General features: G+C 38.3%; 1 protein-coding gene across 2 annotated transcripts in view; it reads left to right on the forward strand.

Annotated features, from left to right (window-relative positions):
• The window catches only part of LOC119722969 (non-POU domain-containing octamer-binding protein-like), a 33887-nt gene extending 19534 nt beyond the window's left edge, over window positions 1-14353 (forward strand). The window contains exons 6-9 of one of the 2 annotated variants that reach the window (XM_038193400.1): window positions 174-348; window positions 766-858; window positions 4500-4691; window positions 9861-14353. In XM_038193400.1, coding sequence (XP_038049328.1) covers window positions 174-348; window positions 766-858; window positions 4500-4691; window positions 9861-10094 — 694 coding nt within the window. In that variant the 3' untranslated portion in view covers window positions 10095-14353. The remainder of the gene's footprint in view (window positions 1-173; window positions 349-765; window positions 859-4499; window positions 4692-9860) is intronic. The other variant, XM_038193401.1, reaches the window with a different exon arrangement.
• The last annotated feature ends 2988 nt before the right edge of the window (window positions 14354-17341 follow it).

Genomic DNA, 17341 nt, shown 5'->3' on the forward strand with positions numbered 1-17341 from the left:
CACCTACGTAGTTACTTTTAATGAATGGTTTTGGCCATTTTGCAGTAATTAAAAAAAAAAGGCGTTTCTTGTTCATGTGATATGTCAAATTGCAGCATAAGAATGCATAACTGACTTGTATAGAAAAAATGTGTTAGTTATCATCAATTATTTGTTCAATATCTATCTCTTAGACGTCAAGAGCAGATGCATCAAAGAGATGAGCAACGCCGTAGAGAAGAAGCCTTGATGAAGCAACAACAGCAGGAAGAAATAATGCGCCGTCAGCAGCAAGGTAGTGGCATGTCTCTGTCCCAGCAGGAAATGCGACGTCGCCAACAGACAGAAGATGCTGTACGTCATGCCAATGTAAGTCGGAGAACAGTGTTTTATACTTTACAGTTAGGTTTGTATTTCATGACTGAGTAGCTGGATCTTTGCCAATTATCAATGAAGGATTCATGGTAAAGTAGCAGAATTGAACACCCCATTTCAAAAGTGACATTTGTTGTAATGTGATTTGAAAGTGTTTGTGTTTGGTTATACCTCTTGTGATTGTTCAAACTTAACGCAATGGCCACAATGTGTATTTTATTTGTGACAGGTAAACAGGTGGAATATTTCTGATTGTAAAGTTATGCATTCATGCACAAGTTAATAGCACTGTAGGAACCTATGAACCACATTGGGGAAAATATTTTTCTTTTCAAGCTATCGTTGGCCTTAATTGAGTACAATCATGCATGTGGCTAGGTAACTTTCATCAATTTTTTCAATAAAATGCAGCTTCAAGTTGGTAATGGTAGCCGACAGCAGCAGCAGCTACAGTTGAACCCAAGAGAGCAGCAAGGCGTTGATAGCAAGACACAGCTTCAGCAGGCAGGTGTACTTGTCATGCACCCTGTTGCTGTCTGAATGCAGTCACCATTGTTGCCACATTCATCCTTTCTGATGCATAGTGTTTGTTCATTGTCACATTGTCATCCATGTTCAGCCCTATTTTGATTTTGATTTTTTTGCTTCCTTTGTTTGCTTTTATTTTTTAGAAAAGTGCTTTGGCAAATTTTGTATGTGGCAACAATGGTAAATTTATCAGCGTTGAACTCCTTAACTTTGATTTTTTATGATTACAGTTTTGAGAAATTGGTGTTGAATGCAGATAAAAAGACTAACCTGTTGCATTTTCCCATTTAGTCTGTGTCAATTCTCCAAGTGGTCCGCAATTTGGCAAAAAAATCCTTAGAGATTAAAATAAAATTTCCCACCAATTTAGACAAGTGTGATGTAATAGTGCCAGTGGCTTATTGGGAATATTGTAAACATTTTTCGGATTTGAAGCAGAATGATGCAAGCACTTTGAAGTTTATCCTCTGGCTTTTTAATCTGTTAAGTTGTATGTTTTTTGTTTTATGAAAGTGCCTCTGCAAAGAAATTCTACTTATGAGCTAACATCTGCATGCATGCCAGTATATGTTCGAGCACGGTCCCTATTGCGTGCTATGCTAACTGCAAGCATTTTTTTCATATGCAGATACATGTAGATGCCCCTTTGTTCCACCCAAAGTGCTTGTCTTATCAGTTTCTGGATTGATTTCTCTACACTCATTTCTAATTCAATTCTTATTCTGTTTGTGTGTCAATCACTTTGTCAGTCCGATTTCACAAAACTCTTAAGATGCATTTTACCGAAAAATGTAAGAATGATAAGTCGTCGTAACTCGCAACTCGTCCTAGGTTGATTTCACCAAACTTAACACGTCCTTACTCCTTTTAACTTCAGATCGGTCACATGGTTGTCTATCTCATGAATGCGTGTGTGTTAATATGTTTATAGACTGGACGTCATGGCTGTTAAAGACTAGTGTCGGGTTAGAGTTTCGAGAAGAAAACCGCTGTAAAAACAGATTTGAAAAGATTTCTAATACGTTGGTATTAATAAAAAATAGCTTATTTACTAAAATTAATAATACGTCAACACCTAGTTGACTTTTTAAAATAGAGTAATGAAATGGAGAGCGAGAATGACTCTATTGTATCTTGTGTAGAACTACCTTACTTGTGAAATTGATTGAGTAGAGTAACTTTTCTGGTGAAGGTTCATGTTCTTTGCACGTGTGCGGAAAGTTGTTTTTTGCACGTTTCTTTTCAACAACTGTTTTGTCAAGCGGTAAAAAGACACACGGAACAGCCATCAAATTGGTAGTTTCATGCATCTTGCTTAAGATGGGTATGTCTTAGCTTTATCTCAGAGCGGGGACTCGTTTTAAGTCCCAAGTGAGTTGCAAGATAAGACAGGTTTCGTGAAATCGGCCCCTGGAACATTTGAGTCTTGAGGATTTTGTTTGCAAAACTCTCTTTGGAGTGACCATCAAAAAAAAATGTTTATATTGATAAGGATGATGAAGGCATGTACGGTACTTAATAACATTTGGATTCAATCAGTCAGTTTGAGTTTGTCCTGAATTACAACTAACCCTTTTCTGTGGTCAGTGCTTCAGAGTCACTCAAATGAATTAGGTGATGGCTATCAGCCTGCAAACACGTAGAGTGTGTGAAAGTTAGCTGCCCAATAAACAATGTATTCAGGTTTGATTTTTCATAAACTATTACCAATACCTTTCTCATACTGACTAAATGTGTTCCAAGCCTAAATAATTTTAATTTCAATGATAAGAACTGCCTGCAAGCCAAAGATATAACGTGTAGGTCCACCAGTAGATAGCGTTATGAGTCTTCACTGTGCCATATGGTATGATTCTTTACAGAGACATAACGATTTTCACATGTCAGGGGTAAATTCAGGCACAAAAGCAGACATAGTTGCCAAAGCCAGGTCGGGTTGGTTCCTGTCAGTTTTTGCTTGAATTTTTGTCAAGTCAGATTGTGTCTGGTCGGGTTGGATTGGTTTCGTTTCAGAGTCGGTGTATATCTACATGTCTGATGTTTTGGCTCGGTTGGCCTGATCAACCTGACCCGATACACAACATAATTGCAGGGTGACACCATACAGCTCTGTTTTAGATTTATTTTAAGAAAACAGGAACTGCAGCTGTTATGATATGTGGTGTGCTGTTTGGTCTCTACACAGTCATGTTCTGCAGTGAATCATACAATATTGATGGAGTTGCGATGTCTTGAACTGTCTTCATAGTCTTTGACTGCTGCCTGGATTAGTCTTTCAAGGAACGGAATGTAAAAACCTGCCTTGTCCATCAAAGAGCACTTTGGTGCACTCAACGAGAAAACAGTTTGTTTTATGATGTGTTTTATGATGTGCGTACTGCAGTCATATTTGGAATTGAGGACAAGCATGTACTTTGGCTGAGAATGCAGATTTCTCAATTTGAAGGAGATTTGTTGCTAGATTGTTACTAGAATTTCTCTTCTCTCGTTGTTCTGTGCTGTTCTGGCGTTGAGGGTGAGCAGAGGCTACATTGTTGTTGGAGTTTGATGACAGAAACCATGCATTTCTTGTCAACATGCCCTATTTTACCTGTAAATTATTTGTATTTTGTTTGCCAATATGATTGTGCCACTGACCTTTAATGTTCTTGTGTATTGCCTAAAGATATAGTCCATCATTTGTAATTTGTGCATTTTGTTCGTTTGTAGCAACAAAAGTTCTCAAAATCTAAAGAAGGGTGATAAACAACTAAGCTGATGAAGTTTCAGCTCGGCTTCAGCTGTATTTTTCGAGAAAAACAACTCTCTAGGATCTCGATTTCACATCAAAAGTTGCTGAATCATGTTTTGAATTGGGCCTGAATTCAGCGTCCGAGACACGTTCTTACTGAGCCAAATGCAGCTACAGGGCTCGCGCAGGTGTGCGTCGTATAAAAAAAACCGAACAAACGGAAATTTCCAACGGTGCGTCTTAATACGCACCGTTGGAAAGGCCTTCTTTCGCTGATTTCTTCAAATGACAGCTTGCCAGAAAGGATAATTTCACAGAGAGTTTTGTCCCCTTGCTATCTTTTAACCAAGTATGTTTTTCAACAATAATTACGTCAGTTACTTTTTTGATAGCTGCAAATGATGGACTGTAGCTTTAAATGCTTTCATACCCAATATTTGGTTTCTAGTTGGCATCTTACATCAAATGGCATATGCTTCAGACTAGCAACTGCAGTTAACTAAAATTGTTTGAAAAGTCAGCGGTGGTAATAAGTAGGAAATATCATGATCGTTAATCATTGATTGATTCTGATTATTATTCCTGAAAAGTTCAAGATTGCTCAAAGTAGGATATAGAATTTCATCTTTGCAGAAGTTTTTATTAATAGTGAACATTGCTTATTTGCATATAAATGAATTGATCACTACCACTTTTCAAATGTAACTGTAGATGAAGACATTTGCTGTTGCAGACTTCTATTGTGTATACTTGCGCATAAGTATGTGATAAGTATGTGATATCACACATGTATTCCTCAAATGCCCTTTAGAGTCAGATTTGAGATTTGAGAAAATGCCAGCCCTTCCTCAGTGTTTCATTCTGCTTTTTTCTTGTCTTGCACTAGGGCATGCAGATGCGTGGTAATAGCAGTCATCAGGGACAGATGAATCAAGCTGGTATGGGTGGGCCAGGAAACCAAGGACTTCTAGGTAATCCCAACATTCAGGCCCTACAGTCTCTGCAAGGACTTGCTGGAGGCAATGCAAATGGAGGCCGGATTGGACAAGGACAAGGACAAGGACAACCTATTCCATCGGTAAGTACTTAGTTTTTACTGTACACATTTTCTGTGTGAACTGATGGTGTAAACCCTGATATTTTCTTCATGCTTTACACTGTGATTACGCTGGATCCCAATAACTCATCATGTGGTTTAAATCCTGGCATGGTGTTACACGTCAACATTTTTTTCCCTCAGTTGTGAAGCATTTAAATTCAAAAGTTAACTTTCAATCAAATGATTAACTTTCCTACTGATAGAACTGTCACAAACCGTCAGGAAATAACTACCCACTTCCTCTCTCATAGCATATGTAAAGGCTGGTCACCAACTGCCGAAACCCCTATGGATTAAACCACATAACTGTCAAAACCAGGTGAAGGGGTCGATAGATAGGGTGACCTTGAATACTGCTACAACTTGTGTAGCAGCCATCTTAGAGGGCAATGCCTTTGCTTTACTGGGATATGGAGGAGTGAACCTTTTGTGCATTCATTGTGCATTGACAGGCACTCATCAGCTCTGACCCACCATACATGTATCTATCAATGTCGGTCAAGGCATGGTACCCTCAGTTAACAAAACTACCACAGCTTGTCAGTTGTAACAATATGAGCCCAATTTACAGAACTCTTAAAAGCTATCACCTGAAATATTTTGACGTATAGGGTATCCCTCTCCATATTATGAGGGACAAGAACTGTTGATTTAAAACTGCAGTGTTTATGGCAGATTACATGCTCTTTTCTAAGACAAAATTTGTTTCACAGCACCAGTTCAGAATTGTAATGTACAGAACTGGAAATTGGGTAATCCATGAATGAAAGCCATTTGCACAACTATTTTCTTTGGGTCTGTGACATTGGAAAGGTGTAGGAATAATGCTGTAGATTGAAGGGGATTGGATGTGTCAATGTATGGATACTGTAAAAGTGTGTAGGTGACCTGCATGCAGAATACAACATCAGTACCGTACCACTTGTGGTTTTCTGCTGAAGTCCAGTTGTCTTCGTACTTCCATAATAAATCTGAGTGCCTTTGGCAGTATCAGTGTTCTTGATTTAAAATTTGGAACTCCTACACAAGACCTGCCCACACTTATTTGTCTACTACATGTTTTGTTCTCGCAAGGTTTTTTTTGGTGAGCGTAATGGGCAGGATTATGGTTTTAAAAAAAGGAGGGGGGGGGGGGCGGAACACAAGTGGCTGTGATCAGTAACATGATTTACATAGAAGTTGATGTGATATTGGACAAGTTTTTTTCATACGGACACAATAGCCACTTTTTAGCCCACGCAGGGAAATCAGCCATGAGTGTGACAGGCTGCTACGATCAATGGCCTGGCATGAACACTGTTATCATCTGCATACTCCTACATTTGTCATGCTGACCATCGTTTGAAATCGTCTACAAGATCAAAGGCTATTGTGAAGTCCACCAGACTTGTTGTTCCCTCGTCATCCCCTGATCAGGAAATGCCCTACATTAAGCAGTCAATGAGCAGTTGATGCACTCATTTCTCAATTCCTCTGGTCTGTGTTAACCTTCTTAGTCCTCTTTTTTTGTCAGCCATATAGCAAATTGTACCCCTGAAATGTAATTATGTATATATATTATATTAGCCAAGGATTCGCTTCTAGAATATTTTTCAGATCTTAAGGAATTATACTTGCAGTCAAAAAAGTACTGATGCGATGTGTTTACATGAAAGAATAAACAAGAAATTTCAAATAGAAAGTAATATTGCTTTTATAATCTGTGAAAATGAAAAGTGTAGGCTATTGGCAAAATGTTAATTATGAGCCTTTAATTAATGAGTAGTATGGGAGGGTGGGTTTTCTCATCTTTTTATTGTTTATTAAAACAAAAAAAGTGATTCTCTCTGGACCATCGGACTAGGTTATGCATTACTGAGCCCCATGTGCGTCCCTCTGATCATGGAGTGGATGCTCTGATCTCCACATGACTTCGCCTACCAGATGTCATGCCATTGGACATGGGTAACATTCATGACATTACAGTCCCAATCCCGTTACGCACAATGCAGCATAGCTGTAGGAAGAGCTAAACACATACTTCCAATCTTGTTCTTGCTGCTCTGACATGAAAATGCATGACCTGCTGTCAGTCTTGAGTGGCTGTGCCAGCTTAAAGAAAAAGCAAGTCTTTGGTTAGTTTTCTGTCATTTTCAATGACCCTGAATGTGGGACAGAAATTCATTTAAATGCTGTCATCGGAGAGCAACATGTATGTTAAATATGGGAGCCAGTGTTACATGCACTGCAACAGGTATATTCAGTTTTGTATCCAGGAAAACTGATCCACCACCCTATTAATTTAACCAATATTGTACATGTAATAGCAAAAAGATCAATGCTTAAATGTATGAGGGGGTTTGTGACACGCATTTCTGCATTGGCATAATTACAATCCTCTTTCACGTGACACCTTCTGCATTGCATTTTCAAGTGCATGGTAAGAATTTACTTTAAACCCTCTTACCCAGTTGATTTCAGGATTTTATGCACAAGAAAATATATGCCAGCACCAAAAGCTTTTTTTTCACCATGTCTCAGAGTACCTAGATGAGGTATATGCTGTTGTGTGTCAGGGAATGAATATTGTGATCTGCATGGTACCGGTATGAGTCAGAAGTTCTGGTGTATAGGGGCAATATGTATATTAGTATATGGGGAGAATCCTGCTACTACAGTAAACTCCGGCTAAGACAGCACTCTCGGGACCAGAGAATTTGTGACGACTTACGCGAATGTCGGCTTCTGCTGCAAGTCGTCATTTTGCCGATTTACACAAATACACAAATTGAATCACGGAGTGAAAAAATAGATTGAATTAATGGCCTATGCGCCTCTGTATCTGGATCATGCAAACAAGATTCATGGCTGAAATTCAAAGGCTTTGATTAACCCTGGTTTATTTCTACATCCATGGTTGATTCCAGCAAATATGTCCTGCAAATATACAGGCTGTGGTTTTGATCACAGAAAGTCATGCATGTATGTGTACGTACGTACGAAGCAAGGACGGCGCGGCCGGCTAGCGTTAACAGTGGTACAATATACAGATTGCTTGCATATACTGTACGTCCATGTACATGTAGTGTACATTGTGCACATACGTACGTGTACAGTCACGAATTAAATGTGTGCATGGTACTGGTACAATAAGGGGACCCCCAAAATGAACAGAGCGCATGCGTGCAGTCGAGAGGGGGTACTGGTATTGATGTGCTATCAGGAAAACCCTTTTTTGATCGCGCACGTGTAAGCAAACGATGCACACAATGTACAGACTGTGCATGAAACAGTGTACACGTGCACGTGCTGGCCGATGCATCAATCACGGGCCGTGCCATTGATAAACAGATGTATCAATCACGGGCTGTGTCATTGATAAAGCAGTGTGTGGGACTTTTCACTTGACACTTCTTACAAACCACAGAGCACGATGCTGACTTACGTGTATACAGAGGAATTTGTGTGGTTTTGAGGAACCGGGACTGAAAGTAACACGCCGACATAGGGGAATGGCGGCTTACAAAGGCCGACTTTAAAATGAAAATGTCAATGGAAATGCATTAGAGACAATCGGGACTTCGTCAGACGGCCGATTTAAGCGATAGGACGGTTTATAAGATGTCGGTTTAGCCGGAGTTTACTGTACATGTAGTTTGTCAGAAATGTTTTTCAGCCAGCTCTGCAATGTTTGCCATTTAAAGCTGTATCCACGTTACTTTTGTATATGAGGCTAACAGTTTTCATTCCCCAGACTGAATTCAGAATGTGCATGCCTTTCTGTTTTATGTTTTTCTTTTTAGCATAAAGTTGACCTCTAGCCACTGTGGCTCCATCATTGTTGGTTACAGTGTTTTACAAACTGTTGCATACAAAATATTGAATGAACAGTAAGACCATACATGTACATGTAGGTTTTGAAGTGTTTCTACGTACATGTAGCTGGGCTACCTTTGATGTATGTCCATTGATATTTTCAATAGATTTTACTTAATCTTTGACTGTTGAAAGTCATCAGTTGGCCTATCATTTAGTTTTAATGTATGACATTCCACTATTTGTTGACTACATTCATTTGACTGGACAATGCATGTAGTACTGGAAACTGCCAGAATTATTAATCCAAATATTTAGGCAGTGTCTCCCCCAATCATTAGGTTTAACACACCATAATAACACCTTCAGCCGTCTCCAGAAATCTCAGAGCATGTGTGGTTAACCCTTTCAAGAAGTTAATTGTGCCCTATTGACAACCATGAATCTAGTAATTCTGTTTACACTCTTACCCACTTGTAGTCTATTCACTTAAAGAGACTGGTACACTCTTTGCATGTTCAGAGAATTTATCATTCCTTTGCAATATTTAACAAATCTGAACCTGATGATTGTTAATTACACGTACCGATAGGCCTTTCTTACATGTGTACTATATGTACATGTATAAAACATGTACATGTGGAGATGTCTATGTTTGTACATGACACAAATAGTTTTTTTTTTATAAAACAGTGATTGTCTTACAGTTAATGGAAATTACAGTTTGATAAAAACATGAAAAAAATGGTTCTCTTGGATGTAATCTAATAACCATTTAATTGTATCATGGATTTTTTGGTTTATGATGAGTCTCTAAAAAACCCACCAAAACAGTGTCCTGTGGTTTTGATGACAGATGACAGGTCATTTAATTTCATAGTTGTTTGTTGTTCACCTCATTTTGATAGAGTTTTTTCTTGTTCTTTGATGAATTATCTGGAAACAATTCATCTTTTATTATCTGCAATGGCCTTACATAATCTTACTGATGTAAGATTTTGAATTATAAGGTTTATAATGTGAAATATTTGTAGGCCATTAACCAGCAATTATTTTCACCATGTCTGATATTTCTCCTCTCCTTTGGGTATTTGTGGCTCCTTGCATGATGGAAATCAACTTAATCTCCGATGTTGCCGTTACCATGTGCCGGATTATTCTTCATCTTCATGACTCCTGATCCTGTCCATTATTCAAATCCCATATTTAATACAAACATGGAATCCCTTGTGTTGATTTCGTCAATGATGTGTACTACATCACAATTAACAACTGTGCAATTGTGGCACAATTTACCATGTACATTAATACATGTATGTCACTGACTGTGGAATGGCATGTACCGCACTACAGCGGCCATCACGTTTTGACCAACCACCTCAAAATATGGGAGGGCGTGGTCAAGCAGGGCCAGGTGGAATGGGAGGCCCTCAACAGGGTGGTGGCTCTTATGGTGGGGGATCTACTGGAGGACCGCGCCCCTTAGAAGAGATACGAACCAGGCCTCCACCATCCATGGATCGCCGTGATATGGATCGTCGTGATCGTCATGAGGAATACATGGCCAAGCGTCCCCGTCGCTACTAGTCTTGTGCATTCTGGTTTGTTGTAAAGTATGTATTAGTGATACATGTGTTTGTTAGTGTCACGTTCAACCCATGATATTGATTGATTGGCATGAATGTAGCTGTTTTCTCTTGTTAAGTTAGCTTCATTAAAAAACATATTGAAGAAGGTGTTAGTTAACATGCAATTTAAGCATGTGTATACAATGACAAATCTTTAATCGCTTTGATCTCAAAACAGAGTTTATTGAAGAAAACAAACCCAATGATATGTAGCTGGATTTCTTGTTTACTACAATGTTTAATGTTTATGTTTTTATCAAGTATTAATCGTATAATCTTTGCTAGAGTCATTTTTTAGTTGGTACAAAAGTTGGAATGTGAGAAAAACAGGAAGAAGAAAATCTAGGTAATGTACATTGTGCGTTCGGATAAGAATGATTTGGAATGACACTTTCTGTATCTTTTTTTGGAAGTTCGCATGTAAAATGTTTTATTGACTTTAAATATGTGTAGCTTAGCATGATTTAAAACTTTTTAGAATTTCTAAGATTTATTTGCTATGTAGGTTAGATATTTTTAAAAACAAGTCCAAGGTGGATATTTAAAAGCAGCTTACATTGAAGTTCAGATAGAGAGTAGTCTTTAGATATTGATATTTGTTTTCTTAAACCAGTTGCTTTTAAGCTGATTATTTGAGATTGTAAGTCACTGTAGTGATTCTAGTGATGTACATACAAGTAGTTATTAGTGCCTCTTTTTCTTAAGATGTAATGTTATTAGACTAGAGATGTTTGCTGTTATTATACACATATTGCACATGTGTTAATGAAAATTGGTTATCAGTAGGAAGAATCATGTACGTTGCATTCGTCACGTTTGCCAGTTAGATTGCATAACTTGTAAGCAGTGTCATGGAGACCCTACAAAAATACAGTGATGTTGTTATTTCCACTGTTGCTAGAAATCAGGAAAGCAGAGACCACATTAAGATTGGATGGATCACTTGGTTTCTGGAGTCTCATAGTTCAAAGATTTTGACACAACTTAACCCTAAAGGGGCAGGGGAGGGGGGGGGGGGAATCCGCCCCCCCCATCAACTTTTTTCGCGATAGCTTAAAATAATTTTTTTCCCGCGACCTGAGCTGTTCTGACTTTTAAGCCTCGAGACTTGCGCATCTTTTGATGCTAAAAACATAAATATCGGACAATGGGTTGCCGCGCAGCGAAAAAGGTTCCGGCGCCACGCGCCATGAAAACTGAATTTCCTCATATATGTTGTGTACACAGAGCAGATTTACCATTCATGCATATGAATAATTAATTAGCCATAATTCCAAAACCCTTTGACCTACATGTATAGTCATGAAATTTCTTGGGTATATTCATGAATAGTTGTTCTATGCGTGTACCGAGTTTCATAATTTTTTGTCTCTCGATGGCCGAGATCCATCCCCCGGGTGAGAGATGATCGAAATAGCGCCGCCCTTTTAGGGTTAAGCCATATTTTGCACGTACTGTAATAAATAAATTCTCACACCCCAAATCATTACAGGCATTTTGAACCGACTTTTTTTAAATATGATTGTAATACCTTGGTGTTCGGCACGAATCATATTCCCCCTACCCCCCCCCCCCCCCCCAATCACTCAGCTGTCTTTAATCCAGTCGGATTGTGTCTTTTGAAGCCCCAATCTCTGGGAAAAAAAATCTGCATAATTTAAGCATCCTGTGATATCTCTGTTTCGTGCGCTGTTTAATTTCAGGAAACTGGACAATAATGCCATGTTGAGATTACTCGGAATTTTAATGGTAATTTACATTAATCTGGCTGAAATACTAGAAGTGAGTGCATTTTTAAGAGTTGCAGAGAGTATTAGGAGTGGGCTAAAACATTTGCAAATGACAAAATTGCAGTGCCCAACAACATGTACTGCAGAAGCTTCGTATACTAAGTTATACAGTAGATTCAGCTAAGGCCAGTGAGACTACATGGCAGCTACACGCATCATTTCTGCCATCTGAAATGAAATGAAGTGCGTGTACATAGGTAACTTGCTAACCCCAATCACTTTTCTACAAAATGTAAAGTACAAACCATTTTATCTCCACAAAGGAAACATGCACCACTTTCAAGAAGAAAATACTTTATCTTGATTGAATAAAATACCTCCATTTTAAGCACAAAACATGCTAAATATCTTGCGACGCAATGTAAAATGTTTTATTGACTTTAAATATGTGTAGCAGGATTCAATCACTTCCAAAAGAAAATCTAAGTGAAGCCATTGACTGTCCAGCCCATCGAGCCTGGTTCATGTATTGGTTCAATTCAAGTCATTCTATTTGCCAAATATAGGACATCTATCCCCATATACCGGTAGGACTCATCTATTGTCAGATGAGTGCCTTTGTGCAAAATGAACTGACGACATCGGATCTTTTAAGGAATTGTTTATTCTTCTTTAATTTTTTTTAGTGAAAACTCTTTTTTGCATATTGACACACTTCAGGTCTAAAAATTCCCACTGGACCACTGGCCTGATCTCAGTGATGTAAGTGTTTGTTTACATGTAGTGCTTTCTATAGACCAGCAATCCGTAGTGATTTACATAACTGAAAACTGATAATTTTTAACAATATCCAACTTGCCCTGGCAAAACTTTAAAACTGCTAAAGGAAATTCATCATGGCATCACAGCTATTTCCCGACTGAACAGTTCTGCTGTTCTAGAAGAGTGTTTTAAGTCTGTTTTCACAATACTAGTACCCTTAATCAGAGGTAGGCGGCTGATGGCAATATGTTGTTTTTAGTTTGCTGTATCTCTGTAGGCCACACCTCCAAATCCCTGTAGTGCATGGATTATATGTGATGATCTGGTTCCCAGACACCAGTCAGCAAGTTTACAGCATACCACAGAACAGATGTATACAGGTGTTTCATGATCTGACTGCTTCAAGACTGAATGCTTTTGTTACCTCTAAATTCTTTGTTTCACTGCAGTTCCATAACAAGTGTAAAACTTTTGTTTATTGTGAGACCATACAAACATACTTGTAAAACTATTGTCAACTTGGCTGTGATGACAAGCGTTACTCTACATGGTTTTAATAGGCTTGACTGATTAGGAAAAGGAGAAGAGTAAGGCACTTCCAAATCAGCAATTTTTGCCTTAACTATAGGTAGTTCCAGCAGTGAATAAAGCCATTGAAATAAGAGCAACAGCTAGCTGTCAACACGGGACTGATAATGTTCGGAAATCAGGTCCAACAACACTGAGGTTGTAGTAATGTTTTGAAAAAACAACATATAACTGGAATTCAGACTAGCAATATAATGCCTCAAAATGTTGAAATCCACTGTTTGATAATTAGACAAAAATAACATTTTCAAGGCATAATTGTGTGCACTGTTATATTGTACCTATTAATATTTAAAGATCCTAGAGCAACACAAGCTCTTGTTGAAACAAGTTATGGGGAAATTGCATCTTTGCTCTGGAGGTTTTCTTTGTACATTTGCAGTGTATTCTTCAGACGTCACGCTACAGATGGTGGATCAGAGAATGGGAAATACTTACACTGACCCATCAAACCTTGCACAGGTCCAGTCCAAAATGAACGTGATGGTCACTCACTCTAACTAGTTGCTATCAGACCACTTTATCTATCCTACATATATCCTAGTAATGTCCTGCTTCAAGTTACTCTTATTCCATAGAGTGCTTTATTTGACAGTTGTTTAGTAAACAAGGAATGTTTAGCACATGCTTGTATTCAAGGCCAGAAGATTCTGTAGGAATGCTCATGTTTTCATACATACATGTTCAAGCCATTGGGAGTCAATTAATTCAACAATACCTTTCTACTTTAAGTCTTACCTTCAAAGTTTTTCTTGCCACCCAACCGAATGTAAAAATCCAACAGATTTAACTGATTCGATAAAGTACTATGGAACTTTGATTTTTCGGCATTTAGCTTGGTAAGCGTTCACTAATTTTGTTAAAAGAATTTTTGAGTAGTAGATAGTTGATCTTCTGTTTCAATTCATACAAATTGAGCATACATGTACATATGGGGCTACACTGCTGTGATTGTGTTTAGATTTTGTGATGTGAGGTCAATGCACAGAGTGTGCTTGCACAGACGGTGCTTTGCTGCTTGCACAGGGATCTCAGACCTCTACTTTTTGCATTGGAACAGTCTCACACAGTGTGGATGTTAATTACATTGTAGTTAATAATAAAAAAGCAAAACCAAGAAAAAGAATGTTGTAGTCTATGTTTTAGTTGGTTGTCTCATTTTTTCGTCATTGTTCTTAAGCATCAGATAAAAAGCATGTCATTTTTTCATTAGATGTCATACAATAAGATTATTTGCAAATGGCATTGGGGCATTTCTCTGATCTAGTTAAAATATAGTACTGTAATGTACATGTCACTTGTCCTGATGCTACAATGTCTTGTGTTTGTGATGAACCATGGAAAACAAAGAGAAGTCAATTCATTTCAGAAATAAATCTGTGCACTTTTAGGAGTTATAACAACTTGTACTTTTTGAGCTGGGATTTTACATTTTTGTTCTTAGTGGGTACATGGCAAGATACATGACAAAAATCTTCTTTGAATGAAAGGACGGTGCACTACCATCAATAAGTTTGTCTCACTAACTTTGTTCACTGCTTAGCATTGATCATAGCACAAACACATTTTTTTTGCAGAAATTGTTGTGAATCACATCTGAACCTTATTTAAATTCCTGTATCTGATTCCCTAGATCAGAAGTACCAAATTAAACACTTCCCTAATAGTACAGTATGCAAATGCAAGTGGGATAGCTCAATTTCTCCTTTTTGTGTTAAAAACGAAAACATTAATAGGTTTTTGTCTTGGTTTTTTTTCAAATTTTGTTTTTAAGGATGGAAGGCACCAATAGTTTTTCATGCACACATACATTTTTGGTAGCAAATGACTATAAAACGGCTCATTGAAGGCAATGATAAACGGCAAAATAGGTTTTTTTTACCTTAATTATTATAAGTCTCTTCATTTATGTTCACATATTGGTAAAAACATGATACGGCATCTTGACTCCCTGTTTTATTTTAAATTTTTGGCTGAACCATCAAAACTTGGCAGAATGAACTTCATGTACCCTCTTCCTCTTTGATGACTATTATGCAGAGCAACTCTACTTAAAATTGAAAATGGAGCCTAACGTTTTAAGTCCCTTGCGCAAAATATCAGTGCAGGTCCAAATAACCTGTTATTTCACAGAAATTATTATTGGACAATTTGTAAATTACCTTGGATCTTGGTCGAGAGCCAATTATATTAATTGTAGAAAAGTTTGAAGTGAAAAATGTTATAGCACTTGTTCCAAGTGTTGTAGTCAAGATGTTATTAACTAGATGTTATTGACCATTTTTGATTTGTTTAGTTTTTTGACAGCATGAATGACAAAGCAATGCACTCCTTTTTTCTGTAGGTACAGAGAAAAGTTGGGTTGAAAAAGGTTGATATTACATACACATTGGGTCTTCCAGATACAATACCTAAGGCCCCTGTGTGCGCATCGCCGTAGCCATGCACATTGGCAAAATTAAAATGTAAGTTGATGTCTCAAAACCTCCAAAATCACTGGTTTGACTTGTATCCTGCTGCTGCACAATTTTAATGTTTTGTAGATGGGTTACAATCGGGTATAAGCTTCATGCGGCCTCTCTGGGCTCCCATATATTTTGCACCAAATCTAGTCGGGCGCCATTTGCAGACGGTGTTGTAATTTTGTAATTGTGCGTCTGGAAGCCAAACTGAGGGAGCGATGGTCGTGTATCTAGAACCTGTAAACGCTTTTTAGACAGCTCAATATGTAAGGGAGCAGACTAAGGACCAGCCTGGCAGCACACGCATGATGTCGATGTCGCTGTATTAGGTCGTGGGGCCAAAGCCTGTAACGTGCAGTTTCGTCTTAATTTTTAGTGGCAACATAATTTCTCGGTATAAGTAGTTCGGAACATGTTAATTAATATTTTACAATGTGCACACCACATCGTTTGCAAAAATTAGAAATAAAGGGGACTGCATATCCCCAATGTAACTATACAACATGAGGGCGAGCGCGATGCATCACTGCCATTGCGTATCAGCCTCGCCTCCATGGGCGCATGCGCGTTCCTCTATTAACCCCTGGCCGTGGGAATACGTAAACGGCGACGCTGACTGGCTATTCAGAGCGTACTACATGCCAAGTAATGTACACCTTTTTTTCAAGACTGCGCGGTGTCTTTTCGATTTGGATTCCGGAAGCCCAGTTGTACTCCCCCCAAAACATGTATTCTGGGTAAAGAAATGAAAAAAAAAAAAAGTGTCACTTATTTACTTGAAACTAAATGACTTGTGATGTACTTGTGATTGATTTGCGTTGTAAAGGGATGACAGAGGTATGTACATTTAATATAAATCCTTACAACGCCACGTCAAAATCTCATCATGCTCATGTTTGAAAGGATAGATTCTCCCCCCCCCAAAAAAAACCATTAAGCACCGTGTCGCACGTTCAATAATGACTTATATTATTCATGCCCACTTCCTTTTTATCTGTTGTGTCAAAATTGAAAGCATTTGAACTTAAAACAGAGAATTTAAAAATGGGCAAAATAATGAGAAAAAAAAGTTGTCATAACGTTAATGTGCAATTTGGGCCAATGTGAACAGCCAGATTCAGATTCAGCACTTTCGAATTAGTAAGTTGAACTTATTGCAAGCTGACACCAAAAAGTTAAGACGAACCTCAACTTCTAGACCTGAAACAGATTTTGGCATATGACCTATATTATATGGCCTGACATTTCCATTTGCCCTGATTTTCTCTTGACTATCCAAATTTCCCGTAGAACATTCGTGTCGGGTCGAGATCGTAAGTGGGTGCAGAATTCTCAAGCCTTATGGCCTTACTGAGGTAACCTCAAGCTCCACTCTGAAGGATATTTTTGAGAGTTTTAAGGGGATCCAAGCATCATCTGCAATATCAGCCGACATTTGAAGGGAAAAAATAGCCCCCCCCCCCTGTCGCCACACCACTTTTGGGGCAAGCTCCATACCAGAAACCAGAGATTTTTTCTTTTTGGCCTGAGGCAAGAATATTGGCTTGGACTTTGAACTGTTAAACCAATTTCAAATTAGAAAATATAAACCGCTGCAAATTATTTACCAGTTGGAGAGACATTAATGTATTAATTAAGCAAGTGATAGGGGCCTGACATCTTCC

Source organism: Patiria miniata, unplaced genomic scaffold (assembly GCF_015706575.1).
Source record: "Patiria miniata isolate m_02_andy unplaced genomic scaffold, ASM1570657v1 HiC_scaffold_16, whole genome shotgun sequence".
NCBI lineage: Eukaryota > Metazoa > Echinodermata > Asteroidea > Valvatida > Asterinidae > Patiria > Patiria miniata.